General features: G+C 51.3%; 1 protein-coding gene across 1 annotated transcript in view; it reads left to right on the top strand.

Annotated features, from left to right (window-relative positions):
• SPTBN4 (spectrin beta, non-erythrocytic 4) overlaps positions 1-26,450 on the top strand; it is a 74,247-nt gene that overhangs the window by 7,852 nt on the left and 39,945 nt on the right. The window contains exons 2-14 of the mRNA XM_042969534.1: positions 5,329-5,480; positions 6,804-6,977; positions 10,129-10,220; positions 11,676-11,756; positions 12,900-13,015; positions 15,217-15,329; positions 15,426-15,613; positions 15,688-15,805; positions 16,078-16,236; positions 16,870-17,172; positions 18,181-18,331; positions 21,855-22,812; positions 23,758-23,895. Of these exons, the coding sequence (XP_042825468.1) occupies positions 5,329-5,480; positions 6,804-6,977; positions 10,129-10,220; positions 11,676-11,756; positions 12,900-13,015; positions 15,217-15,329; positions 15,426-15,613; positions 15,688-15,805; positions 16,078-16,236; positions 16,870-17,172; positions 18,181-18,331; positions 21,855-22,812; positions 23,758-23,895 (2,743 nt within the window). The remainder of the gene's footprint in view (positions 1-5,328; positions 5,481-6,803; positions 6,978-10,128; positions 10,221-11,675; positions 11,757-12,899; positions 13,016-15,216; positions 15,330-15,425; positions 15,614-15,687; positions 15,806-16,077; positions 16,237-16,869; positions 17,173-18,180; positions 18,332-21,854; positions 22,813-23,757; positions 23,896-26,450) is intronic.

The following is a 26,450-nucleotide window of genomic DNA, read 5'->3' as shown; positions in this document are numbered from 1 at the left end:
TGGCCAGGGCTACAGGCACCTACAAGGTCAGTGGACACTCAGGGATGGGGGCAGGGAGCAGTGAGGGGGACAGAGGCCTCACACGCCGGGGACTGTAGAAAGAGGAACCAGGCGCTGCTGAAAGCTGGTCCGGCAGGGAGGGAATAAATTCCTCAGCCCTTCCTTTCTCCTCTTAGCCAAACCCAACTGGAAGTCTGAGGCCTTTGAGGGCCGGGGGAACCCTTTTGAGACAGTCAGCAGTGACAGTCTCCCTGGGCTCAGAGCACAGGCAGGACAGTAGAGGTGGCCTCAGGGTACACGGAACACACTACGTGGTAACCGAACACACTCACCAACACAGTAAACATTCAGTGTCATCTTACGTCAGAAGTGGCACTCTGGGGCAGATCTGGTTTCACCCCCATTGTAGTTTTTTCCTAAATGTTTATTTATTTATTTCTTGGCGGGGGGAGGGGCAGAGAGAGAGAGAGAGAGAGAGAGAGAATCCTAAGCAGGCACCGAGATGTCCGTGTAGAGCCCAGCGCAGAACTTGAACTCACAAACCTCGAGATCATGACCTGAGCCAAAATCAAGAGTCAGAGGCTTAACTGACTGAGCCACCCAGACTCGCCCCTCCACTGTGTTTTATACACACATAAATCAGTTGCCGGCATTTAAAAGTAGGGAGATTTGGGGGGCGCCTGAGTGGCTCAATCGGTTAAGCATCTGACTCTTGATTTCAGCTCAGGGCATGATCTCACGGTTCGTGAGTTCAAGCCCCGCATCAGGCTCTGCACTGACAGTACCGGGCTTGCTTTTGATTCTCTCTCTCCTCCTCTCTCTGCTCCTCCCCTCCTCATATTCGTTCTCTCTCAAAATAAATAAATAAACTTTAAAAAATTTTTAAAAATGAAAATAAGGAGATTTTATCTTTAAAAATGCAGGTTCGGGGCTCCTTGTGGAACATCAAATGACATGGCAACAGTGGGCTTTCATTGCTAGGAGGCTCCATGCACAGGTGCTGTGTGACCACTGCCCCTTTTAAGAGGGCCTAGGTTTCTCCTTTTCAGAGCCTGCCAGACCTCTGCGGGCATTTCAGTTCTGGACCCCCAATCAGGCTAACAGGATTTGTTTTATTTTTATTTTTTTAATGTTATTTTTGAGAGAGACAGAGAATGCAAGCAGGGGAGGGGCAGAGAGAGAGAGAGAGAGAGAGAGAGAGAGAGAGAATTCAAAGCAGGCTCCAAGCTCTGAGATGTCGGCACAGAGCCCGACAGGAGACTTGAACTCACAAACCGCAAGATCATGACCTGAGCCGAGGTCGGACGCTTAACCGACTGAGCCACCCAGGCGTCCCCATGCTAACAGGATTTGTAATCACAAAACCCAATATCTCACGGTATTGTGCTTTATGAGGTCACCATCCGGATGGGCCAGGATGTGTTTCTATTAATTTTCTTTTGGTACCAGCAAAATGAGATTACAAAATAAGACAATATTCTCGTGGATCCGTCTTCCAAGCACGAGTTCCCAAACACTCAGAGTCCCTCAGAGTCCATTGATCTAGTCCAAACTCCTCATTTTGCAAATGGGGGAAATGGAGGCCCAAAGGAGAGAAATGGCCACTCGAAGTCAAACAGCATGTTATCAATGGAGGCAGGACTGAATGCAATTGTCCCCATTCTGGCACCATGCTGGGGATGCACAGAAGTTCCACTTTGGCTTCAGCATTCGCCCAAATCTGCCATTTGGCTCAGGCACCGGCCACTAGAAGGCAAAATAACCAAATACTCGAGTCGGCGTCTATTCCGTGATCCCTTCTTCGTGTGTGATTGATGGTCAGGTGCTCACACGGGTCCCCATCCTATCCACACAGCACGAAACCCACATTTAAACAAACAAGATCTTTCATGTGAATTTACTATTAGTTTCTGCATACTCACTTTCAACTTAGAGGTAAACTTTCAACATCTAGTTTAATGTAAAAAAAAAAAAATACAGGTCAGTCAGTGGATATTTTCCAGCATTGCATATTTTCTTTAAAAAAATTTTTTTTAATGTTTATTTTTTGAGAGGGAGAGACAGAGTGTGAGCAGGGGAAGGGCAGAGAGAGAGGGAGACACAGAATCCAAAACAGGCTCCAGGTTCCGAGCTGTCAGCACAGAGCCCGACGTGGGGCTCGAACCCACAAACCGTGAGATCATGACATGAGCTGAAGTCAGAAGCTTAACTAACTGAGCCACCCAGGTGCCCCTATTTATTTATTTATTTATTTATTTATTTATTTATTTATTTATGTTTTATTCATTTATTTTGAGAGAGAGACAAGGTATCAGTGGGGGAAGGGCTGAGATAGAGGGAGAGAGAGAGGATCCCAAGCAGGCTCTGACCTGACCTGAGCTGAAGTCGGAAGCTTAACCGACTGAGCCACCCAGGCGCTCTACAGTGCATATTTTCTACTGCCAGAGTCAAATGCGATATTTAATAATATTATGAAAGGGCGCCCGGCTGGCTAAGTGGGTAGAGTATGCGACTCTTGATCTTGGGGTCGTGAGTTTGAGCCCCGCACTGGGGGCAGAGTTTACTTAATTAAAAAAAATAGTATTACAAAAGGTAAATGTTATGGTAAAAGAAATTGAGAGCTGTCAAATGGTTAAAAGGGGAAATAGACTGGCTATACAAATGTTGATTACTGCATGACTAGGGAACTTAGAAGTGCGACAATGAAGTTCTTTAATAATGAAATGCTAACCATACTGTGCAGGCTGAGCTGTTGCAAGAGACAGACCCCACAATGCAGTGACTTAAAGGAGATAGAAGCTCATTTCTCCCTCCTGGATAATCCTGAGATGGGCAGCCTGGTGGGCAGGGAGGCTCTGCTCCAAGCTATCAGCGTGGGTTCCAGGTCCTTCTATCCTGTGCCCTGTGGACCTTGTGCTCAAGCTTGTGGAAGCTGGGAGAAGAGAAAGGAAGGCCAGGCAGTAGTTTCCTGTTTTGGTAACACTTTATTTTATTTTTTAATTTATTTTTTAGAGAGCCAGAGAGCGGGGGAGGTGGGGAGAGGGGCAGGGGGAGAGAGAGAGAGAGAGAGAGAGAATCTCAAGCAGGCTGCACGCTCAGTGAGGAGCCCAACGCGGGGATCGATCCCATGACCCTAGGGTCACGACCTGGGCTGAAATCAAGAGTTGGTCGCCCAACGGACTGAGCCACCCGGGCACCGCCTGTTTTGATAACACTTTAAATTATGAAATAATTATAGATTTACACGAAGTTGCAAAGAAACTACAGATGATAGAAAAGACTAACCCAACTGAGACGGGGAAGGGATTTGCATAGATGTTTCTCCAAAGAAGATACACACGTGGGCAATGAACACACGAAAAGATGCTCAACATCATTAGTCATCAGGGAAATGCAAATCAAAAGCACAGTGAGAGACCATTTTATACCACTAGAATGGCCCTGATCAAATGGAAAATAACAAGTGGCCTGAGGATGTGGGGACACCGGAACCCTCGTACATTGCCGGTGGGAATGTAAAATGGCACAGCCACTTGAGAAAACAGTCTGGCAGTTCCTCAAAAGGTTAAATGTAAGGACACCTGGGTGGCTCAGTCGGCTGAACATGACTCTTGATTTCGGCTCAGATCATGCGTGATCTCACGGTCTGTGGGTTGAGGCCCCACGTCGGGCTCTGCTCTGACAGCTTGGAGCCTGCTTAGGATTCTCTCTCTCCCTCTCTGTCTGCCCTTCTCCTGCTCAGGCTTGCTCGCTGTCTCTCTCTCTCTCTCTCTCTCTCTCTCTCTCTCTCTCTCTCTCAAAAATAAACTTAAAAAAAAAGTTTAAATGGAGAGTTACCATAGGACCCAACCATTTCACTCCTGCGTATTTACTCAAGATAACTGAAAACATGTGTCCACACAAGGACTTGTATGTACTCGAATGTTCATAGTCGCGTTATTCATAATAGCCACAAAGTGGAAACAACCCCAATGTCCATCCGTTGATGAGTAGAGGAGTAAAATGCAGGAGAGCCACAGAATGGAATATTATTTAGCCGTAAAAAAGAAATAAAGTACTGATAGATGTGATGGCATGGATGTACTTTGAAAACATGATGCTAAGTGAAAGAAGCCAGACACCCAAAAGGTCATATATTGTATGATTCTATTTATATGAGATGTCCAGAATAGGTAAATCCGGAGAGACAGAAAAGAGATTCATAGTGTCCCAGGGCTGGGAGAAGGGGGAATGGGGAGTGACTGCTAAAGGGCGCAAGGTTTTTCCTCGGAGGGATGAAAATGTTCTGATATCAGATGGTGGTGTGGGTTGCACAACCCTGTGACTATACTAAAAGTCACCGAAGTTACGCTTTGAAAGGGTGAATTTGATAGTAGGTGAATTATAGCTCATTCTAAGCTGTTACTAAAAAAAATAAAATAAAATAAAACGTTGTAGGAGAGAGTTAGCAATGCCTTTGTAAGTAAGTGCAGCAGTAGTTGCCCACATTGTTCTGACACCTCGCCCCCACCCTGCACCCCTCCCCCCTCCCCCCCTGCACCCTCACTCCGATGGCAGTCACGTGGGCACTCTGCTCCCTAGGGATGTGGGAAATGCAGGTTGTAGCTGGCCGTTCAGCTACCGCTTGAGGGTGTCTGTGACTCGGTTCTTTTCCTCAGGGGCATTCATTCTAGCATATTCCTTCCCCTTCTCCCCCCACAACCCGTCACACCCAAGTCTTATTATTATTATTTTTTTTCATCTGTAACTATCCCTGGTGTGTCCCCTTCTCCCATTCCCAGCTTCTGCCCTGGTGCGGCTGGTCCGCTCTTTCCAGAGTCGCTTCCCCAGTCTCCCTGCCCTGGGCTGTCATTCTTGCCCTCTCTGACCCACCCTCTCCACAGCAGCCAAGAGGTCTTCCTGAAACACAGCTCTCATTCCCTCCCGCCCTCTCCTTAACCTTCTCTAGCTCCCTAGTGTATTATCTGTGCCCCACTAAACTGAGCTCTGGGAGGGAAGGCCTCTGTCTGTACTCAGAGCCAAGAAGAGTGCGGAGGCACATAGTAGATGCCCCAGTATGTACGGAGCGAATGAATAGGGCCGGCTGGGGTGGGAATCAGGGAAGGCTTCTTGTGGAAGCGATGTCTCAGGAAAGCTTTAAAGGACGCGTCTCCAGGCGGGCAGCGAAGGGTGGGCCGGGCGTCCCAGGTAGGAGGAGCCGCTTGTGCGAAGCCCTGATTGTTGCAGAGCTGGGCCGAAACAGGGTTTGGCCCGGAGTGAGGGGCTGCAGAGAAGCTGCAAGGGGAGAGGTGCTGGGGGCGCGGGGGCTCATCAGAGCCTGTCCTTCAGATGAGCGCGAGGCCGTGCAGAAGAAGACCTTCACCAAGTGGGTGAACTCGCATCTCGCCCGCGTCGGCTGCCACATCGGGGACCTGTATGCCGACCTCCGGGACGGCTTTGTGCTCACGCGGCTCTTGGAAGTGCTGTCCGGGGAGCAGCTGGTGAGGGGGCCTGCGGGCCTGGGGGAAGGGGGCGGCCCCGGGATTCCGGGCTGGGCTACGACGGGGCCTGGCTAACCGACGTGTGGTGTGTCCTGGAAGAGCCCGATGGGTGAGCGGCCTCTTTGCTCAGGTGGGTGGGGCTATGGCCGGAAGTGGGGCTTGGGCGTGAGCAGCGTGGGGGCGTGGCTGGGAACCGAAGCTGGGCTCTGCCGAAGGTGAAGGCCGGAGATCCAGCGGACTCTGGGCTTGTGGTGGGGAGAAGCTCAGTGGGAAGGGGTGGGGCAATTGGAGAAGGGAGGGGCTTTATTAGAAGCGACTGGCCTGGGTAGTGCCGTAGCAAGAGGCTTGGCCGTAAAATAGGGGCAGGACCCTGTTGCAGAGGGTCTGTGGATGAAGGTACAGTTGTCATCAGAAGGGGAGGCTTAGGTCGTGGAAATCTGGGTAACCAGACAGAACTCTGGAATGGGTCTGGCTTGTTTTTATATGAGTTGCTGTTGTATTTTTTTTTTTAAGTTTATTTATTTTTGAGACACAGAGAGAGAGCATGAGCAGGGGAGAGGCAGAGAGAGAAAGGGAGAGAGGGAGAATCCCAAGCAGGCTCTGCACTGTCAGAGCAGAGCCCGGTGCGGGGCTTGAACCCACGAAGAACGAGATCACGACCTGAGTGGAAACCAGGAGTCCCACGCTTAACCCACTGAGCCACCCTGGCGTCCCGTGTTGCAATTGTGTATCTGGGCTTGGATGAGGCTTCACCGCAAAGGGTGGGATTCTAGAGGTTCATTAAAGGTTCACCGCAAAGGGAGGAGCTAGAGGTTCATTAAAGGACCAGAGCCTGGAGCTCCGAAGTCCTGTGGGGCATGACTATAGAACAGAAACGTTGGAAGTAATAGTAGAACCCTCGGAGACCTAGGGGAATGGGCGTGGCTCTAGGCCGAAGCCTGAAAGGGAGGCAGTGAGGGGCGAGGCCAGGGGCCAAACCTGGGGGGCCTGGAACAGAGGTCAAAGGCAGAGGACAGGAGTGTGGTTACCGGTAGGTTGCTGAGGCTTCTGGATAAGAGGTGGCCATCAGGTTGGATGTGGAACTTCAGTAGAAAGAAAGGGTGGGGACAGGAACTAGAATAATCCAGGAAGGGAACAGGCTTTTGAAAGGGTCTGCCTGGAAGGGGCAAAGGCGTCCGTGGTCTTTGAGAAGACTGAAGGGGCGTGGCCTGGGTTTGGGCATCCAGGGGGCGTGGCTATGGGGGGCCGACCTCGTTGGTAGGAGGCCGAGGGCACAGGGCCCTTGGCCAGGCCCTCCACCTCCCAACGCCCCTGCCACTCTAGCCAAGACCCACTCGAGGTCGCATGAGGATCCACTCGCTGGAAAACGTGGACAAGGCGCTGCAGTTCCTGAAGGAGCAGCGCGTGCACCTGGAAAACGTGGGCTCGCATGACATTGTGGACGGGAACCACCGGCTGACCCTGGGGCTAGTCTGGACCATCATCCTGCGCTTCCAGGTGATCCCCAAGTGACCCCTGCCCAGCCCACCGTCCCAAGGTGTGGCCTTAGGAGGGCTTCCGCCGCCCAGTCATCTGCTTATCCGTTCATTCATTCATTCCAAAAATTTTCCTACTATGATCCAGGAACCCTATTCCAAGTGGTGGGGATAAAAGTAATAATCATTATCACCACCACCACTGTGATCATTTATATATTTTTCACCCTGTTCCAGGCACTGTTCTAAGCACTTGGCATTTAATACACACGACAACCCCATAAGGTAGATACTATTTATTATATTTTACCAGAGAGGAAACTGAAGCCCAGAGAGGGGAAGTAATATGCTCAAGGTCACACAGCTGGATAGTAGAGCTGGAATTCAAATCCAGTCAATTTTGTTTCAGTTCAGAAACAAAACCGACACATTTTCTGCCTTTATGGAGCTTACATTGTCGTGAGGGAGACAGACAATAAACAAACCCGTAAATACATAGACAAGAAATGTATGAGAAGTGGATAACTCTAGGTAAGAGCTATGCAGAAAAGAATAGGTTATTTTTAATATATTTTTTAAGTTTATTTTTGAGAGAGCGAGTGGGGAGGGGCAGAGAGAGGGAGAGAGAGAATCCCAAGCAGGTTCTGCAATGTCAGTGAGGAACCTGATTCGGGGCTGGGGCTCACAAACCTGAGATAATGACCTGAGCCGAAATCAAGAGTCAGAACCTCAATGGATTGAGCCAGCCAGGCGCCCAAGAATAGATTATGATAAGACAGTAAAAAGAATGCAAAATATCAGGTTGACAGTGTTGAGATTTTAGACTTGGTGGTCAGAGAAGGACTCTCTGAGAAGCTGATGGCTGCATGACATAAGATGAAGGGAAAAAGCATTCCAGACAGGAGGCACAGCCAGGATGCAAAGGCCCTGAGGGAGGTGGGAAGGAGCTGAAATGTTGGAGGTCCAGAAAAACCAGTATGTCTAGAGAATAGGAGACAAGGGGGAGCCAGGGAGGAGAGGAGGTCAGAGGAGTTGACAGGGCCTAGGTAATCTGTGATTAGCAGTTTTGATTTTATTCTGTTTGAGATGGGGAGAAATTAGAGATTTTTATCAAAAGGATAGACATCATCAGATTTATTTATTTATTTTAAATGTTTATTTAGTTTTGAGAGAGAGAGAGAGAGAGCACGAACAGGGGAGGGGCAGAGAGAGAGGGAGACACAGAATCCAAAGCAGCTCTAGGCTCTGAGCTGTCAGCACAGAGCCCGGGGCTCGAACCCACAAACTATGAGATCACAACCTGAGCCAGAGTTGGTCTCCTAACTGACTGAGCCACCCAGGCACCCCAACATCATCAGATTTACACAGATCCCTCTGCATTGGGGGTGATTGCCAAAATTGGGGGCTGGGAGCCCAGGGAAGAGACTGGAGCTGGACCAGGGTGGGGCCAGAGGGAAGTGCAGAGGGAGGCAGATAGGAAAGATGCCCTGTAATGGGAATGGGCAGGGGAAGGGGAGGGAGGGAGGTGTCCAGGACAACATTCAAGGCTCAGGACCAGGGGGGATAAAGTGGGGTCACCCAGGGACAGATTTGAAGGAGGAGCAGATTTGAGGGACAGTGTGGGATGTGATGGTGATGAGGAATCTGCTATCTAAAACATCAGGGGGAGCATTTAGGAGTCCACTGGATCATGGGAATAGAGCTCAAGGAAGGGGTGGGGGCTGGAGACAGATATGGGCGTTGCCAGTACAAAATCAAGGAATGAGACTGGGGGCGGGAGGGCGGGATCCCTGCTGGCAGCTGGAGCCATGCGCTAGGGGCTGAGACCTCTCTGGAACCTGGTTTTCTCCCTCGGAACCCAAATGCCAAACTCAGCTCTTGAGTCCAGGACCTAAGTCTCCAACACCCATCCGGGGCTCTTGAACCTGCTTTAGATTCTGGGTCACTGAGGACATCATTGAACACCTACTAAGTGTAATACCGCAGAATACAAAACAAACATCCTGTGGTCCTAGAGCTTTAATAAGTTAGTGAGTGCATTAGTCTGTTAGGGCTGCTGTAACAAAATACCACACTCGGAGTGGCTTAAACAACAGAAATTTATTTTCTCAAGTTCTACAAGCTGGAAGTTCAAGATCAAGCTGCTGGCAGGATCAGTTCCTCCTGAGGCCTCTCTCAGCTTGCAAGTAGCCATCTTCTCTCTGTGTCCTCACATGGCTTTTTCCCTGTGTGCGCACGTCCCTAGGATCTCTTCCTTTTTTTTTTTTTTTTTTATATAAGGACACCAATCATTTTGGGGACCTACCCTATGACCTCATTTAAACTTAATTACCTCCTTAAAGGCCCGATCTCCAAATACAGTCACAGTTGGGGGTTAGAGCTTCAACTTATGAATTTTGGGGGAGACACAGTTCAGTCCACAATGGGGAGACAGTACACCAGATGAATAAATGAAAAAATAAATAAAAGATGAAAAAATAAATAAATATGGTAGAAAAGGAGGATGTGAAATTTGAGTACACATACTGTGATTTAAAATCAAGTGGTTGGTGAAGGCCTCACAGAGGTGATATGTGAGAAAAGACCTGAAATTGGGGTGGAACCATGTGGGCCCCTGAGGGAAGGAACAAGCAGTGCAAAGGCCCTGAGGTGGGAAGACGCTGGTGATTTAGTGAAGAGGATAGCAGGTCTCTGGAGCAGAGTGGGCTGCTGAAGAGGAGGTCAGAGGCATGACGAGGGGAAGTTTACTTTTACCGTGAGTGAGACGGACCCACGGAAAGTCCAGAGGATGGGAAACATGTGGTCTGATCTGGGTGCTCATAGGGTCCCTCTCTGCCATGAGGAGAACAGACTGTGGGGTCAGGAGCAGGGAGGCCAGCCTGGAGGTGATTGCACTAGCCCAGGGGGAAATGATGGTGGCTTGGATCAGAGAAGTGGCCCAGATGCCAAAGTATGGAGGCTTCCCTGGAAAATGAGACCCTAGTCTGCAGCCTCCTCCTCCCCCAATTGTGGATGTCCCGGTCCACTCCAGATCCCACCCTCACGCTCCTGAACCCCCAACCCCAGCCCGAAGCCGCCCCTCCCATCCCCTTTGTCCCTGGTAGCGGAGTGCACCGGCAGGTCCCAGGCACAAGCCCTCTGGGTCCCAGCAGCCATGTTTTATATCCTCACAGATTCAAGTAATCAAAATTGAGACTGAGGACAACAGAGAGACGCGCTCCGCCAAGGACGCACTGCTCCTGTGGTGTCAGATGAAGACAGCTGGGTAAGTGCACCCCCCCACCCTGCGCCCCCACTGGGCGGGTGGGGCCCTAGCCTGATCTTGAGGGTCCCTTCTGGGACAAGAGTGCAAGGGACCACCCAAGTCCTCAGTGTCAGAATGTTACATTTGAAGTTAAGGAACTGGTAAATAAAATACGTCCACTCTTCTGACCTTGACAAATAAACCCGTGTAAGAATCTGGAAGGCCTGGTTCAAATTTAGAACTTGGGCTCCTCAGAAAACAGTGCTGGTTAGTGGTGGACCGTCCCCAGCCTGCTCGGTCTCCTGTATCTCATCCTGTACCTCGAGAGGCCTTGTGGGCACCTGTGTGAACATCCCAGCCCTAGTCCTGAGTCCTGGCCACCCCCACCTCAAAAGCAGCCGAGGACGGTGTATACCGGGGCTCTGGCAGCTCCCGTGAGAAGTTCAGGCTCCTGGGTACCTTTGGTGGGGCTGAGAAGGGGGCCACTCAGGTCTGCTGGGAAGTCTCCTGGTCCCCCAACTCTCTGCCCTGCGGGAGGGGCATGGCCTGAAACTCAGGTGCCCTCTGCCCCTGGGAGGAAGCGGAGAGCAGGTATGGATGGAGACTGGGCTTTCTCTGATGCTCAGCCTTCCGGGGCTGGCCGGCTGTCTTGCAACACTCTCTGTCTTTCCATGTGTCTGTCTTTACCTCTATGCCTGCTTTTCCTTGTTTCTGTCTCTCCCTCCCCCTTCTCTCTCCCTTCTTGTCTCCTCCCCTTCCTCCTTTCTTTCTCCATCTCTGTATCTTGCTTTCTCTCCGTCTCTCTCTCTTTTTCCGTCCTTGCCCCTATCTATCTATCTATCTATCTATCTATCTATCTATCTATCTATCTATCTATCTTTCTTTCTATCTATCTTTCTATCTATCTATCTATCTATCTATCTATCTATCTATCTATCTATCTTTCTATCTATCTATCTTTCTATCTTTCTATCTTTCTACCTATCTATCTATCTTTCTATCTATCTATCTATCTATCTATCTATCTATCTATCTACCTTTCTTTCTTTCTATCTATCTTTCTATCTTTCTTTCTTTCTATCTATCTTTCTATCTATCTATCTATCTATCTATCTATCTATCTATCTATCTTTCTATCTATCTATCTTTCTATCTATCTATCTATCTATCTATCTATCTATCTTTCTATCTATCTACCTTTCTATCTTTCTATCTATCTATCTATCTTTCTATCTATCTATCTATCTATCTATCTACCTTTCTTTCTTTCTTTCTTTCTATCTATCTTTCTATCTATCTATCTTTCTATCTATCTATCTATCTATCTATCTATCTATCTATCTTTCCATCCACCTATCATCTATCTACCCCCCCACCATCCATCTATGTCTCTCTCTCCCTTCTTCTCTCCTTCCCTCCCTCTTCCCTCCTGACTGTCTCCATTTCTGCCTCTGTCTCTCCCTTCCATGCTGCCAGTTACCCTGAGGTAAACATCCAGAATTTCACCACCAGCTGGCGGGACGGCTTGGCCTTCAACGCGCTCATTCACCGGCACAGGTACCACGTGGCCTGGGGCAGCCTGGCCCTGCCCTTCCCCCTCCCCCATGTCCCTTGGGTACACACCTGTACACATATGCATGTAGATGGCACGCAGAGACTCAAGGACCCATCCCTTCACACTTACACGAGGCACACACCTGCACAGAACCCTGTCCGGGCCCCATAGTCTGTGTACACGTGGAAACACACGTCCCTCATGCAGCTGCGTAGACACACACATACTCATGCACGTACACAGCCTGTGCCTGATGCTTCGATGCCTCCAGGGTGGAGAGCTCACCCCCCATGGATGGTCTTCTCTGGTGTGTGCATGGTGGTCCTTCCTCAAGGCAAGCCGCAGAGCCCCCCTTCCGGCTCCCTGTGCACCCACATTTCACACCCCAGGGCCTGGCGCTGAATTGGTTGAAAGGTGGGCATCCAGACAAGTTGAACCCACATCGTGACTATCCATATGACAGATGAGGGAAACTGAGGCCCGGAGCCTGGGAGGGACTTGCTCTGGTGTGGTCGGAGTGGAACCCAGCCTTTTCTGCTGTGGACACATGTTCGTTCACAAGCCCTGCCTGTCACATACACACCCATACACTTAGGGAGACCCGTCCCCCCCACACAGTGAGAAACCCACCAGCTGTACCCATGTCATACTAACAACGGTAACATTTACTAAGTGCTTTCTGTATACCCGGCATTGTTCTAAGAGCTTTCCAATAAGTCATTTAATAGTCAGTGAGCCTGTGAGGCAGATGCTATTATCATCCATTTTGCAGATGAAAAAATTGAGGCACAGAGAGACAAAATAGCTTACCCAGAGTGACAGCCAGCCAGGAAATGGCCGAGCTGGGGTTTGAGCTGCGTGGGCTGGCTGTAGACCTCACACTTCTAACTGCTACGTAATACTGTTTAGCAAAGCACCCAAGTAGATGTGTGCATTGCCAAGTCGGTCCCACTCATTCGCACGCAGTACTCACGGCCACAGATAAGTGCACAGACGTGCACCAGCATACACAGCTTTCCCCTCGGGAGGCGGTACCCCTCCTGCCCCTGGCTTTGGGTGGGGCTCAGGCCGGGAGGTCTTTCTGCCTGCTCGCCCCCTGGCTCTGGAGCCTGCCTGCTGCCTGCCCGCTCTGTGCCCCTGCCTAGGCCCGATCTCGTGGACTTCAGCAAACTCACCAAGTCCAATGCCAACTACAACCTGCAGAGAGCCTTCCGCACGGCAGAGCAGCACCTGGGGCTGACACGTCTGCTGGACCCTGAGGGTGAGCCCCCCACAACCCCAGCGGGACTTCCTCCTGGGGGGACCCCCGACCCCAATGCCAGCCCAAACTCCTCTCCATCCTGCTGCGACACCGTCCCAAACCCGAGTCCTTCTAAGTCCTGGCTCCCACCCAGCCCCTCCCCTTCTTCACCTCTAATCCCCTTTGCCCCCATCTTCCAGTCCCTTCCTTTCGCATCTCTGTCTCCAGCCCCAGACTCGTCTCCATTCCTGCCTCCAACTTGACCCCATCCCCTTCCCAACCCCAAGCCCAGTCAGCTCCCCCAAGCCCAACCCCCACTCCCTCCCTAACTCCGGTCCCAGCTCCAGAGCCAACCCCACCCCCAACATTATCCCCTGACTTCAGCCTCAATCCTAATCCCAGACCATGCCAACACCGACCCACCAATCTCTAGAATAACAGCTGTTCCCTCTCTCTGAGAGTCTGCTCTGTGCCAAGCACATGGCTGGGAATTTTAGCAGAACTTCCCGCTTTTACCCTCACACTGACCTGGATGGATAGAACTTATCCATCCTGTTTTAATTTTTTTTTTTTTATTTTTTTTTTATTTAAAAAAAAATTTTTTTTCAACGTTTTTTATTTATTTTTGGGACAGAGAGAGACAGAGCATGAACGGGGGAGGGGCAGAGAGAGAGGGAGACACAGAATCGGAAACAGGCTCCAGGCTCCGAGCCATCAGCCCAGAGCCCGACGCGGGGCTCGAACTCACAGACCGCGAGATCGTGACCTGGCTGAAGTCGGACGCTTAACCGACTGCGCCACCCAGGCGCCCCTGTTTTAATTTTTTTTAATATGTATTTATTTTTGAGAGAGACAGAGCACGAGTGGGGGTGGGGCCGAGAGAGAGGGAGACACAGAGCCTGATGAGGGGCTCAAACCCACACACCGCAAGGTCATGACCTGAGCTGAAGTCGGACGCTTAACCGACTGAGCCACCCAGATGCCCCCTTATCCGTCCTGTTTTAAAGTGATAGAAATGAAGTCTCAGAGATGTGAAGTCACTTGCCCAGTGTCACACTGAAAACCAGTACGTGGGACTTCTTGGGGGGGGGGGGAGGGGCAGAGAGAGAGAATCCTAAGCAGGCTCCATGCTGTCAGCGCAGAACCCGACGCAGGGCTTGAACCCACGAACTGTGAGATCGTGACCTGAGCTGAAACTAAGAGTCTGACGCTTAACCAACCGAGCTACCCAGGCGCCCCTACATGGGACTTCTGATACCTATATTCTGTGTCTGGCACATGGTAGGTGTTTAGTGGATATCTGTTCCACCAACCATGAGTTGGTGGAGTAAGAGCTAAGTGTAATATTGTGCATTCAGTGGGCACATCAAAACGATAATTGGAATTTACTGCGTTTCTCCTCTGTGCCAGACTATTCTTTCTAAAACTTACAGTGCTCCTTTTTGGCAGGCACTGTGCTAATCCTCAGCCTTGCAATGGGGGAAACTGAGGCGAAGAGAAGTTAGGTCTGTTTCCTAAGGACATGCAGTGAGTAAGTGGTTGAACAGGGATTTAAGCACACGTTTCCTCCAAAGCCCACACCCTTGATCTCTGCCCTCATAAATAAATACATACATAAAATAAATTTATTTACTTATAAAATAAATAAATAAATACACTTCGTAAATATTTATTGAGCTCCTACTGTGCGCTGGGCATGACCAGAACAATGGGAAAAAAGACAGGCATAGCCTTTGTCATCATGGAACTCAAACTCAAGATAAGGACATGACTGCATAAATGAATATTTAATTGCAGATGATAAGTTCCAGGAGGCAATGATAAGATGCCATGAGGAAGAGTAACAGGGGTGACCGACTCTACACAGGGCGAACAGGGAGGCTTATCTGAGGAAGTGTAAGCTGAGTGGAGCCCTGAAGGATGAGTGGGAGGTAGGCATACAGAAGAGGGAACATTGTTCTACCTAGCGAAAACAGCATGTGCAAAGGCCCTGAGGTGGAAGGTAGAATGGTGTGTTCAAGAAGTAATTATGGATAATTTCTCTGGTGGTTTGTAGGTGTCAGGTACTATTTAATCTCATGAGGTAGATCCCCATTTGGCAGATACCGAAATTGAGGCGCAGAGGCTACTTGTCTTGCCCAAGGCCACACAGCTAGTAAGAGTGGGCTCTCCCTCCCTCCACCCTCACTGTCCTGCTCTCCCCTGCTCTCCTTTACTCCCAGATGTGAACATGGAGGCTCCAGATGAGAAGTCCATCATCACCTACGTGGTCTCTTTCTACCACTATTTCTCCAAGATGAAGGCTCTGGCTGTGGAGGGGAAGCGGATCGGGAAGGTTTGGGGATCCAAGGGATGGGGTGGGTGGGAGCTTGGGAACCACCTGGGGGCACATCCGGGACGAGTCTGACCCCACCTTCCTTTGCTGGGTCAGGTCCTGGACCAGGTGTTGGAGGTGGGGAAGATCATCGAGCGCTATGAGGAGCTGGCGGCCGAGCTCCTGGCCTGGATCCATCGCACCGTGGGCCTCATCAGCAATCAGAAGTTTGCCAACTCTCTGAGTGGGGTGCAACAGCAGCTTCAGGCTTTCACGGCCTATTGCACACTGGAGAAGCCAGTCAAGTGAGGCCCAGCTCAGGAGGGAGGGCGGCAAGTGGAGGTCTGGAGGTGGGGGTCCTGAGCCCGAGCCCCTTCAGGTTTCAGGAGAAGGGGAACCTGGAGGTGCTGCTCTTCAGCATCCAGAGCAAACTGCGTGCCTGTAATCGTCGCCTCTTTGTGCCTCGGGAGGGCTGTGGCATCTGGGATATCGACAAGGTGAGGCCGAGCATGTGGAGGAGCGGCAGGGTTACTCCGTGGCTTCGTATAGGTTGTGCACTGCTCAAGGGAGCCATTTACACTGTAGACATCCTGGACTGGATATTCATTCTGACAGTTTTCCAGCAGGAAAGTGTCACGAAGGAGCAATATCTTTTTCCAGTTTACATAAAGGTGCTGTAAATGCTAGGAGCCACCTCAGACAGAGAAGCCAGGGCCATTGAATTGTGGGGCGTTGTTGGGGTCTGACTGGCCTCCTCCCGTCTCCCCAGGCATGGGGCCAGCTGGAGAAGGCAGAGCACGAACGGGAGGCCGCCCTGCGAGCTGAGCTGATCCGGCAGGAGAAGCTGGAACTTTTGGCCCAGAGGTTTGACCACAAGGTGGCCATGAGGGAGAGCTGGCTGAATGAGAACCAGCGCCTGGTCTCCCAGGTACAGGGTGCAGGACTTGGCTCTGGGTGAAAGGTGGGGGTGGGGGCAGGGAGGCATGCTGGGCTGGTGGCCCTGGGACCAGAGAGGGAGACTCGGTCTCCTGAGTGACAGAGAAGTGTTGGATTAATCTCCTAGGTGGCAAATGAGGGTGGGAAGGGAGAACTGGCCTCCTAAGTGAGCGGTGGGGGAGGGGGGCGGGCCTGATCTCCAAGGTAACAGGAGAGTGAGGTTGGTCTCCCTGGGGAACTAGAGAGGACAAAATTAGGCTCATCAGAAATAGGGAGAGTATTTAATTAGACTCTTAAATGACGAAGGAGGTTGTAGCTGGTGTCCGGGGTAACTCAGGAGGATAGAATTGGTCTCCTAAGTAAGAGGGTAGGGTAGGCCTGGTCCCCCGTCTCTAGGGCAACGGGAGGATGGTGACTGTTTCCTGGGTGACAAGTTTAAGGCTAGATATGTAATGGAGCCGTGTGGAGCCGGTCTCCAGGGTAACAGAAGAAAGTGGGGCTGGTCTCCGGGGCAACAGGAAGGTGGGGCTGGTCTCCAGGGTTACTGGGGATGGCGGAGCAGGGTCAAGGTAACAGGTGGATAGCAAAGGAAACAGGTGAGCACCTGTGGCCTGCCCTGCCCCAGGACAACTTCGGGTATGAGCTGCCGGCGGTGGAGGCAGCCATGAAGAAACACGAGGCCATCGAGGCGGACATTGCAGCCTATGAAGAGCGGGTGCAGGGCGTGGCCGAGCTGGCCCAGGCCCTGGCGGCAGAAGGTTACTACGACGCCCGGCGCGTGGCGGCCCAGCGTGACAGCGTCCTGCGCCAGTGGGCCCTGCTGACCGGGCTGGTAGGTGCCCGGCGGACGCGGCTCGAGCAGAACCTGGCCCTGCAGAAGATCTTCCAGGAGATGGTGTACATGGTGGACTGGATGGAGGAGATGCAGGTGGGGCCGGCCCTGGGGGTCAAGGGTGGGCATGGTGTGCGGGGAGGGCAGGGAGGGCTACAGACACCGAACGGGTTGTCAGGGAGCCGGAGAGGGACGGAGAGAGAGACAGGAAGAGGAGAAAAAGACAGAGACGGAGAGAGAGACAGGAAGAGGAAGAGAACGAGAGACAAAGAGAAAGAGACAGAAAGACGCCGAGAGAGGCAGAAAAAGGAAGATCAAGGAAGAGACAGAGGAGGGGCTCCTGAGTGGCTTGGTCGGTTGGGCGTCTGACCGCGGCTCAGGTCGTGATCTCGCGCTCCGTGGGTTCGAGCCCCGCGTCGGGCCCTGCACTGAGCCTGGAGCCTGCTTCAGATTCTGTGTCCCTCTCTCTCTGCCCCTCCGCTGCTTGCACTCTGTCTCTCTCTCAAAAATAAAATTTAAAAAACATGTAAAAAAAAAAAAAAAAAAGAGAAGAAAGAAAAAAAAAAAAAAGCCACAGAGATACAGAGCCAGAGGGAGCTAGGGACAGATAGAGAGATTAAGCCAGAGGAAGATGGTGACAGTTTGAGAGAGGGAAGGGGAAATCAGAAAGAGATCATCAAACTAGAGAAGCAGGCACGAGGGTGGCAATGGAAATCTAAGCGGCCACAGAGAGACACATAAGAGAAGGAATCCTTTTGGGAAAGAGAGAGACAGGCTGGAGATACAGGTACAGGGAGAGATGGAGATAAGAAGGAAGGAAGCAGAGAGAGATGGAAACAGGAAAGACAGAGGCAGAGAGAGAGATGGAGGCAGAGAGCAGAGAGAGGGTGGCGCCCGTGACAGAGACAGAGCGCAGGGATGTGGGGACAGACACAGGGAGTCAGGGAGAGCCAGCGGGAGATGTTGACGGAGACCAGGAGATTGAGATAGAGATCCGAGTTCAAGGGATGGGGTGGAGGAGCACAGGAGTGGGCCTGACAATGTGGGGTGGGGCCTGCCTGAGGCCAATGCCTAAAAGGTGCTCAGGGCTGCCCCGTCTTCTAGGCTCAGCTGCTGTCCCGGGAATGTGGGCAGCACCTGGTGGAGGCGGAGGACCTGTTGCAGAAGCATGGACTGCTGGAGGGGGACATCGCGGCCCAGAGTGAGCGAGTGGAGGCGCTCAACGCTGCTGCCCTGCGTTTCTCTCAGCTGCAGGGTGAGTCTGGGGTCGGGATTGGGGTGGAGACTTCCAGGGCTGGTGCTAACGGAAGCAGAATGACCCCTAAGAGACAGAAGGAAGGAGTGAACTCCTTGTCTTTGGAGGCATCCAAGCACAAAATAGGCTCACCCTCCATCAGGGAATATCATGGGGGAAATTACTGCCTTGGGTGGAGGTTAGACCACATGATTTCTTCCTGCTTTGAGATTCTGCAGTAATAGTTCACATTTATTGAGCACTTGTGGTTTTTTTTTTTTTAATGTTTATTTTATTTTTGAGAGAGAGAGAGAGACAGAGACAGAGCACTAGCAGGGGAGGGATAGAGAGAGAGGGAGACACAGAATCTGAAGCAGGCTCCAGGCTCTGAGCTATGAGCACATAGCCCGACACGGGGCTCGAACTCACGAACTGTGAGATCATGACCTGAGATGAAGAAAGCCGTTTAACAACTGAGCCACCCAGGTGGCCCTATTGAATACTTGTTTTATGCTAAGCCCCTCACAGCCAAATCTCAGTGAATACCATGAAAACCGTGTGAGGTAATGTATAGTCAGGGCCTGTTCGGCAGCAAATGATAGAAACTCAACTCAGTTAGCTTAAGGAGAAAAGGGGAGTATCTTGGCCAGTGTAACTAAAATGTCCAGGAAAAGGCAAGTTTGGCTTCAGGTATGGCTGGATCCAGGGATTGTCTGATGATGCTTTTAAGACTCTATCTCTCTGACTGTAGTCTCTATGTTTGTGTCACTACTGGGGAGCTCCTTCCCTTGTGGTGTAAATCTGGGGTCATTCAGCCCCATGTTTACATCCTAGCAACTTAGCGGACCCAACAGGAGACAAGCCCCTTTCTCCCAATATTTCTGACAAAAGATTCCAGGAAAGCTTTCTTTAGCCCACTGTGGGTTCCATGCCCTCTACTTAGCCAAGCATTGTGACCCCAGGCTCTGCACTGAGCTAACTGGCCACATCTATGTGACATGCCCAACCCATGGCCAAGAGTAGGGTTGGCTCTTTCCAAAGACAGGAATGGAGGAAGAAGAGGAGGGTGGAAAGCCATTACCAGCATCGGGGGCATGGATGCTGATAGGAAAAACCAAGACTGGCTCTAATAAAGGTTCTCATTTTACTGATGTCAATACCTTCCAGCCACAGACCACCAGGAATCCCCCTGTTGTCAAACCAAGCTGGGTCTGTTGGCTTTTTGCACACACGCTGGAGAACCATGGAGCTTCTCAGTAGGAGGGTGTTAGGAAGGGGCTTGTGATAGGATGTGGGCTTGTGTTAGGTGATTTGGGGATGATTTATGCAGTGTCTTTTGCTGCGGATTGGACACTGGAGGTGGGAGTAATTAGGTGATCGCCCATCTTAATCATTTTTATCCAGGTAGTGGGAGGAACAGGAGTTGGTAGCGGTCATTCAGCTTAGCTGGATGAAGGGGCTGGATGATGGTTTCTGTGGCTTGCCCAGTGACCTCTTTTTTGTGTGTGCTCAGACGTGATTATGGAATGGTCTTGTTTCCATCCCATTCCACCATGGTCGCAGAGTGACCTTGTCTGAAGTTGGCGTCCTGAGAAACGGTGTCTCTAGCTGTGAGTGCTGACAAGGCTGCTTTTTTGCTTTCTTGCTGATGAGGAAACTAAGGCCCAGAACCGCAGAGCTCAGAGGGTTTAGGGCTGGCCTGTCTCACTCCTGTGTCTGGAGCCACAGCCCTTTGGAATCCGGAAGCATCAGTAGAAAAGGCAAGGCCTATCTGGCTTGCAAGATGGTGTGTGTGTTGGGGCAGGAGGAGGGGGGCGGTTCTCATCCTCATGGGCTGGGTCAAATGTTGAAGTCTCCTTCCAAGCCCCAGTGGGACATGCCCACCCTGGCTCAGCCCCTCTTACCCACATCCAAACCCCAGGACAGGCTCATTGAGACCCTCTCCTTCTTGTGAAGGTTTGTCCCAGGAGGCTCCTTCTGTCTTCTCCTTGTGAGATCTTGGTGCCTGGTGGCGGCCAACAGCACCACAAAAACAGCAAAGAGGCTAATGTGTGTTGTCATGGTGACAGGAGGGAGCAATGCCTGATAAGTGGTCCAGAGTGTGGCCTCCTGATCTGCCACTTCTTAGCTGATCCTGGGCAAGTGGCTTCCTTCCCTGAGCCTCAGTTTCTTCATCTGTAAGATGGGGCTCGTAAGGATACTGCCCCACGGTGGCATTGTGCCAGAGTCAGGTCTGGATACACGGATGCCTATTGTTGTTGATTATTCAGGTGGATGCCTTGGTATTTGGGTCAATTTCAGTGAATGTCCAGAATTCCAGAAATGGTGTATCCCATCTAGGGCAGTGTCTCTTGCAGTGTTTTGACCCAGTAAGAAATATGTTTACCTCCTGACCCACAGTCCACACACACACACACACACACACACACACACACACACTGTATGAAACAATACTTCCCCTTACCCCGCAAGTTGCATCCTGATATTTTCTAGTCATTCTATTCTATTCCATTAAAGCAACATTGGCAGCCAGCCATTAAGTTAATTTCACAGTTCTCTTGTCACAAACCAGAAGTCTAGGAGGAAGGTGAAGTATTTGAAGAAACATGGGAGTTCAGGTCATCATTGAAGTTAAGAGATAAGGCAACAGAGGATGAGAGAGGGAACCCAGAAAATGGCTTAAGGATAGAGACACATCTGGGTGCCTAGCTGGCTCAGTGGATAGGGCATGCGATTCTTGATCTCAGGGGTGTAAGTTTGAGCCCCAGGTTGGGTGTAGAGATTACTTAAAATAAAATTTAAAAAAATAGTGGGGTGCCTGGGTGGCTCAGTCGGTTAAGCGCCCAACTTTGTTCAGGTCATGATCTCGCAGTTCTTGAGTTTGAGCCCCAAGTCAGGCTCTGTGCTGACAGCTCGGACCCTGGAGTCTGCTTTGGATCTGTGACTCCCTCTCTCTCTCTGCCCCTCCCCTACTCACTCTCTCTCTCTCTCTCTCTCAAAAATAAATGAACATTAAAATTTTTTTTTTAATTAAAAAAAATAGAGACGTTTCATTTGGTCCAGTTCTGAAGGAAACACAGTTTACAGATACTAGGATTCTCTGAATCTTAGTTTCTATACATCATTCAGTCAATAAGTCGCCATTTTCATTAGGTTACTGCTCTGGGCTCCACCCCGTGCTAGGCAATGGTGAGGACACAGTGTGACGGAGACAGCCCTAGACCCTGCCTTCATGGGCCTCTCAGCCCAGTGGGGGAGACAGAACAGGCAGTGACATGCCAGAGGGGTCAGGGCAGGCAGGGATGGTGCCCGTGGGGCACAGGCAGAGGTGCAGGGCTGGGATAAGAGAAGCCTGGGGAGCCAGAGAAGGTTCCTGCCCCAGACAGCGTGTCAGGGAAGGCTGCCTGGAGGAGGGGACGCACAACCTGGCACCTGATGATGCCTACCTAGCAAAGGACAGACAGGGCAGGTAGCCTGTACCTCCCTTCCTTGGGCGCCCCCTGGCCCGTGCCCAACCCGGGATCCTCCCCTTCTCCTGGCCCAGGCTACCAGCCCTGCGATCCGCAGGTCATCTGCAACCGCGTGAACCACGTGCACGGCTGTCTGGCGGAGCTGCAGGAGCAGGCGGCGCGGCGGCGCGCGGAGCTGGAGGCCTCGCGGAGCCTGTGGGCGCTGCTGCAGGAGCTGGAGGAGGCGGAGAGCTGGGCCCGAGACAAGGAGCGCCTCCTAGAGGCGGCGGGCGGCGGCGGCGGCGGCGGCGCGGCGGGCGCGGCGGGCGCGGGGGGCGCGGCTGGCGGCGCGCACGACCTGTCCAGCACTGCGCGCCTCCTGGCGCAGCACAAGATCCTGCAGGGCGAGCTGGGCGGGCGGCGGGCGCTGCTGCAGCAGGCCCTGCGGCGCGGCGAGGAGCTGGCTGCGGCCGGCGGCGCCGTGGGCGCGGGCGCCGAGACGGTGCACCTGGCGGGCCTGGCGGAGCGCGCGGCGAGCGCGCGGCGGCGCTGGCAGCGGCTGGAAGAGGCGGCGGCGCGGCGCGAGCGGCGGCTGCAGGAGGCGCGGGCGCTGCACCAGTTCGGCGCCGACCTCGACGGGCTCCTCGACTGGCTTCGCGACGCGTACCGCCTAGCAGCCGCGGGCGACTTCGGCCACGACGAGGCGTCCAGCCGCCGCCTGGCCCGCCAGCACCGCGCGCTCACCGGGGAGGTGGAGGCGCATCGCGGGCCCGTGGGCGGCCTGCGGCGTCAGTTGGCGACACTGGGGGGCGCCAGCGGCGCCGGGCCACTGGTGGTGGCCCTGCAGGTGCGCGTGGTGGAGGCGGAGCAGTTGTTCGCCGAGGTGACCGAGGTGGCTGCGCTGCGGCGCCAGTGGCTGCGAGACGCCCTGGCGGTCTACCGCATGTTTGGCGAAGTGCACGCGTGCGAGCTGTGGATCGGTGAGAAGGAGCAATGGCTGCTGGCCATGCGTGTGCCCGATTCGCTCGACGACGTCGAGGTGGTGCAGCACCGGTGAGCGCGCCCTCCTGGGACTTCCAGGTCCCCTTTCTCACGCACACAGCCTCGCCTTCGTGCATCAACAGTTCCCATTTTCTCTCAGCTGCGACCAGGGGTTCCAGTGAAATGGGAATGATAATAGTCCCCACCTCACAGGTGACGAGTAATGAGTAAATACTTAATAGAACACTGAGCAAATACCTGGTACAGGGAGCATTTCAGGGGCGTTTGCTATCATTATGGGACTTATACTCACTTGGCAGGAAATTAAAACTTCTCAAGACACGGCAACCTGGCCCCTCCCCTGGGACTGCCGCGGTTCCTGCACGAATGTCACCTCCCTAGCTAATGAAGTGGCTCTGACCCTGTCACTTTCTCTTCCATCACCCTGTTTTACATTTCTTCATAGCATTTAACCGCTGTGACATGTTACATACATCGGTCTGTTGGCTGACTTAGTAATGAATTGTGAAATTAGTGGATGAGCCCTTTTGTTCACCTACTCATTCATTCAGCTGGAACTTATTGAGCTCTTGCTCTGTTCTCGGTCTTGTGCTGGGCATAGCTGAGACCCAGGCCTGGTCCCTGCCCTTACTGTGCCCACAATTACCCAAGCCACAGCTTTGGGCATTGTTTTAAAAAAGGGAGGACTGTGCCCAGCTTTAAAAAGATCTTCCTGGCTGCCGTGTAGAGGGTATGTTGGAGGGGTTGAGAATGGTGGCTGGGAACCCAGAGAGGCACAAAAACCATGTGAGCCGAAACCGAGAGTCAGACGCCTATCCGACTGAGCCACTCAGGTGCCCCTGAGAAATGTAACACTTAAGGGACCGGTAGAAAGAGGAGGAGCTGGCACAGGGTCCTAAGAGGATAAGAATTAGAAGGAAATCCAGGAGAAGGCCAAGACGTGGGCAGGTCCCCAGGGTCCAGGCCTGCTTGAGCACGACCCTCCTCCTTCTACAGATTTGAGAGCCTGGACCAGGAGATGAACAGTCTGATGGGCCGTGTCCTGGATGTGAACCACACGGTTCAGGAGCTGGTGGAAGGAGGCCATCCCAGTTCAGATGAGGTGCGCTCCTGCCAGGACCACCTCAACAGCAGGTAGGCGGGGCCTGGCGCCTCAGGCCAGTTCTTTTCCTTCATTCTTTTCCTCATTCACTCAACTGTTGCGAGTCGAGGATGTGCAATTTTGACACCCTGAGGTGATCGTGCCCACCTAGGAAGTCAGCAAAGTCTTGGAGGAAAATGGTAATACCCAGTGCTAGTGAGGATATGGTAAAATGAGGATACAGTATATTTTAGTGGATTATTAATTGGCTTGTACAGATATGATTTACTGAGGATCTACTATCTGCCAGGAATTTTTCTAAGCACTTTATATGCCTTGTTTTATCTTTTAATATCCCAGTTTCCATAGTAAAGTTTCCAGAATTCAGAACTCTTTAAAAATGGATACTCTGGTTTGTCTTCAGATCGTATAAATCTTTCGCCTTTTACTAAAAATGGTAACAAATTAATATCTTTCCCCCTTGAACACTACCAGCTGTTTTTCCAATGTGGGTAGGGTTCATGGATGAAGACAGATTCGGGGAGGCGGAATCCTTAATATGATTGATTACCCGGTACAGTAAGTAGGAGGTCAAACCTAATGCTGTCTGAATCTGGATCTGGGGCTCTTGAGCATCTTTTATTAGTCTTTTCAGCAACCCTTTGGGGCATAAATTGCTCCATGTTAGAGAAGAGGAAACTGGGGCTCCAGAGATGCGAAGACACCGGCCCAAAGTCACACAGCAAAGTAGGCAGGGCGGGGGGGGGTCAAGCCAGGATTTCATGTTGAGTTTGTCTGACTCAAAGCTAAACTCTTTTTTTTTTTTTTCTTTTATTTATTGTTGAGAGAGAGAGAGAGAGAGTGCGCACACACGGTAGGGGCAGAGAGAGAGAGGGAGAGAGAGAAAGAATCCCAAGCAGACTCCATACTGTCCTAGCACGGAGCCCGATGCAGGGCTGAGAAATGTACCATGAGATCATGACCTGAGCGGAAAACAAGAGTCGGTCGCTCACCCAACTGAGCCCCCTCAGGAGCCCCTCAGAGACGGTATTCTTAACTGCTGTGCTGTAAGATTCCAATAACCAGTGATAACCTACAGAGGTAGCCTTGACACTCTCAAAGCATCAAGGTCTCAAAGGACAACAACAAAGATTGACGGTGCTTCATAAGGTTATATGCCAAGTGCTTTAGCCACAAGATATCATTAGACGCTCAGTGAAATGGACATTATTATTCCCATTTTCCAGATGAGGAAGCTGAGGAGCAGCGGGAAATGATTTGCCCAAGGTCACATGATGAATCTGGCCAAAGCAGATCTTGAACTTGGGTCCTTCTGATTTCAGAGTCCTAATCTCTGCTCTGTGGCATGTCCATTCTAGTGGGGACAGAGAGACAGTGAACAAATAAACAAGTAAATGAACAAGATATTTAGAGAGTTCAAGTGACCTGGTAGAACACAACTGGGGGCTGGAGGTGATTTTAAATGTTTTTAATGTTTATTTATTTTTGAGAGAGAGAGAGAAAGACAGAGTGTGAGTGGGGGAGGGGCAGAGAGAAGAAGGGAGACACAGAATCTGAAGCAGGCTCCAGGCTCTGAGCTGTCAGCACAGGCCCAGTGAAGTGTCATCACTTGCTTGAGGGCCCAAAGAAATCCGTATTTTTTCCCATTAATTTATTTTGATATAGAACAGATTTGCCTGTACATCATTTGATCCTCAGCACTTGGCTTGTGGAATGTACCCGGTTTCTATTTGCTGGATGCAACATAGTATTCTTACACTTCTTGCACTGTGGGATCAGAATCCCTTTGCTCTCCTAAAAACTGTTCGGGGCCCCAAAGAGCTTGTTTTCGTGAGTTATATGTATCAATATTTACTATGTTGGGAATTAATACTGGGAAATGTAAAGATATTAAGTTGTTTTAAAATAACAATAATAGGGGCGCCTGGGTGGCTCAGTCAAGTTAAGCGTCCAACTCTTGATTTCACATCAGGTTATAATCTCGAAACTTGTGAGTTCAAGCCCCGCATTGGGCTCTGTGCTGACAGTGCGGAGCCTGCTTGGGATTCTCTCTCTCCCCCCCTCTCTCTCTGCCCCTCCTCCACTCGCTCTCTCTCAAAATAAATAAACAAACTTAAAAAAATAAAATAATAATAAACCCATTATGTTAATGTAACCAGCATACTCATATATTTTATGAAAAATAACTGCTCTTCATAACAAAAAATGTAGTGAGTGGCATTGTTTTGTGTTTTTGCCAGTCTTTTATGAAAAACATTTTTTAAGTTTATTTATTTTGAGAGAAAGAGAGCACAAAACTGGGGGAGGGGCAGAGGGAGAGGGAGAGAGAGGGAATCCCAAGCAGGCTCCACACTGTCAGCATGGAGCCCCATGCTGGGCTTGAACTCACCAACCGGGAGATCATGACCTGAGCCAAAATCAAGAGTTGGAGGCTTAACCAACTGAGCCACTCAGGCGCCCCACATCTCTTTGATGTCCGGCTGAAGAGAAGGCAGCCGAATTCTCGGATCTGCTTCTGCGTTCTGCCTTTTCTCACGCAGCCTCTGGAAAGTACCCTGGACACCAGGGAGAGAATAGGGAGAGGGCA

The sequence above is a fragment of the Panthera tigris genome, chromosome E2 (genome assembly GCF_018350195.1).
Source record: "Panthera tigris isolate Pti1 chromosome E2, P.tigris_Pti1_mat1.1, whole genome shotgun sequence".
NCBI lineage: Eukaryota > Metazoa > Chordata > Mammalia > Carnivora > Felidae > Panthera > Panthera tigris.
Note: the sequence above shows the minus strand (reverse complement) of the source record. Positions and strands in the feature narration are given on the sequence as shown.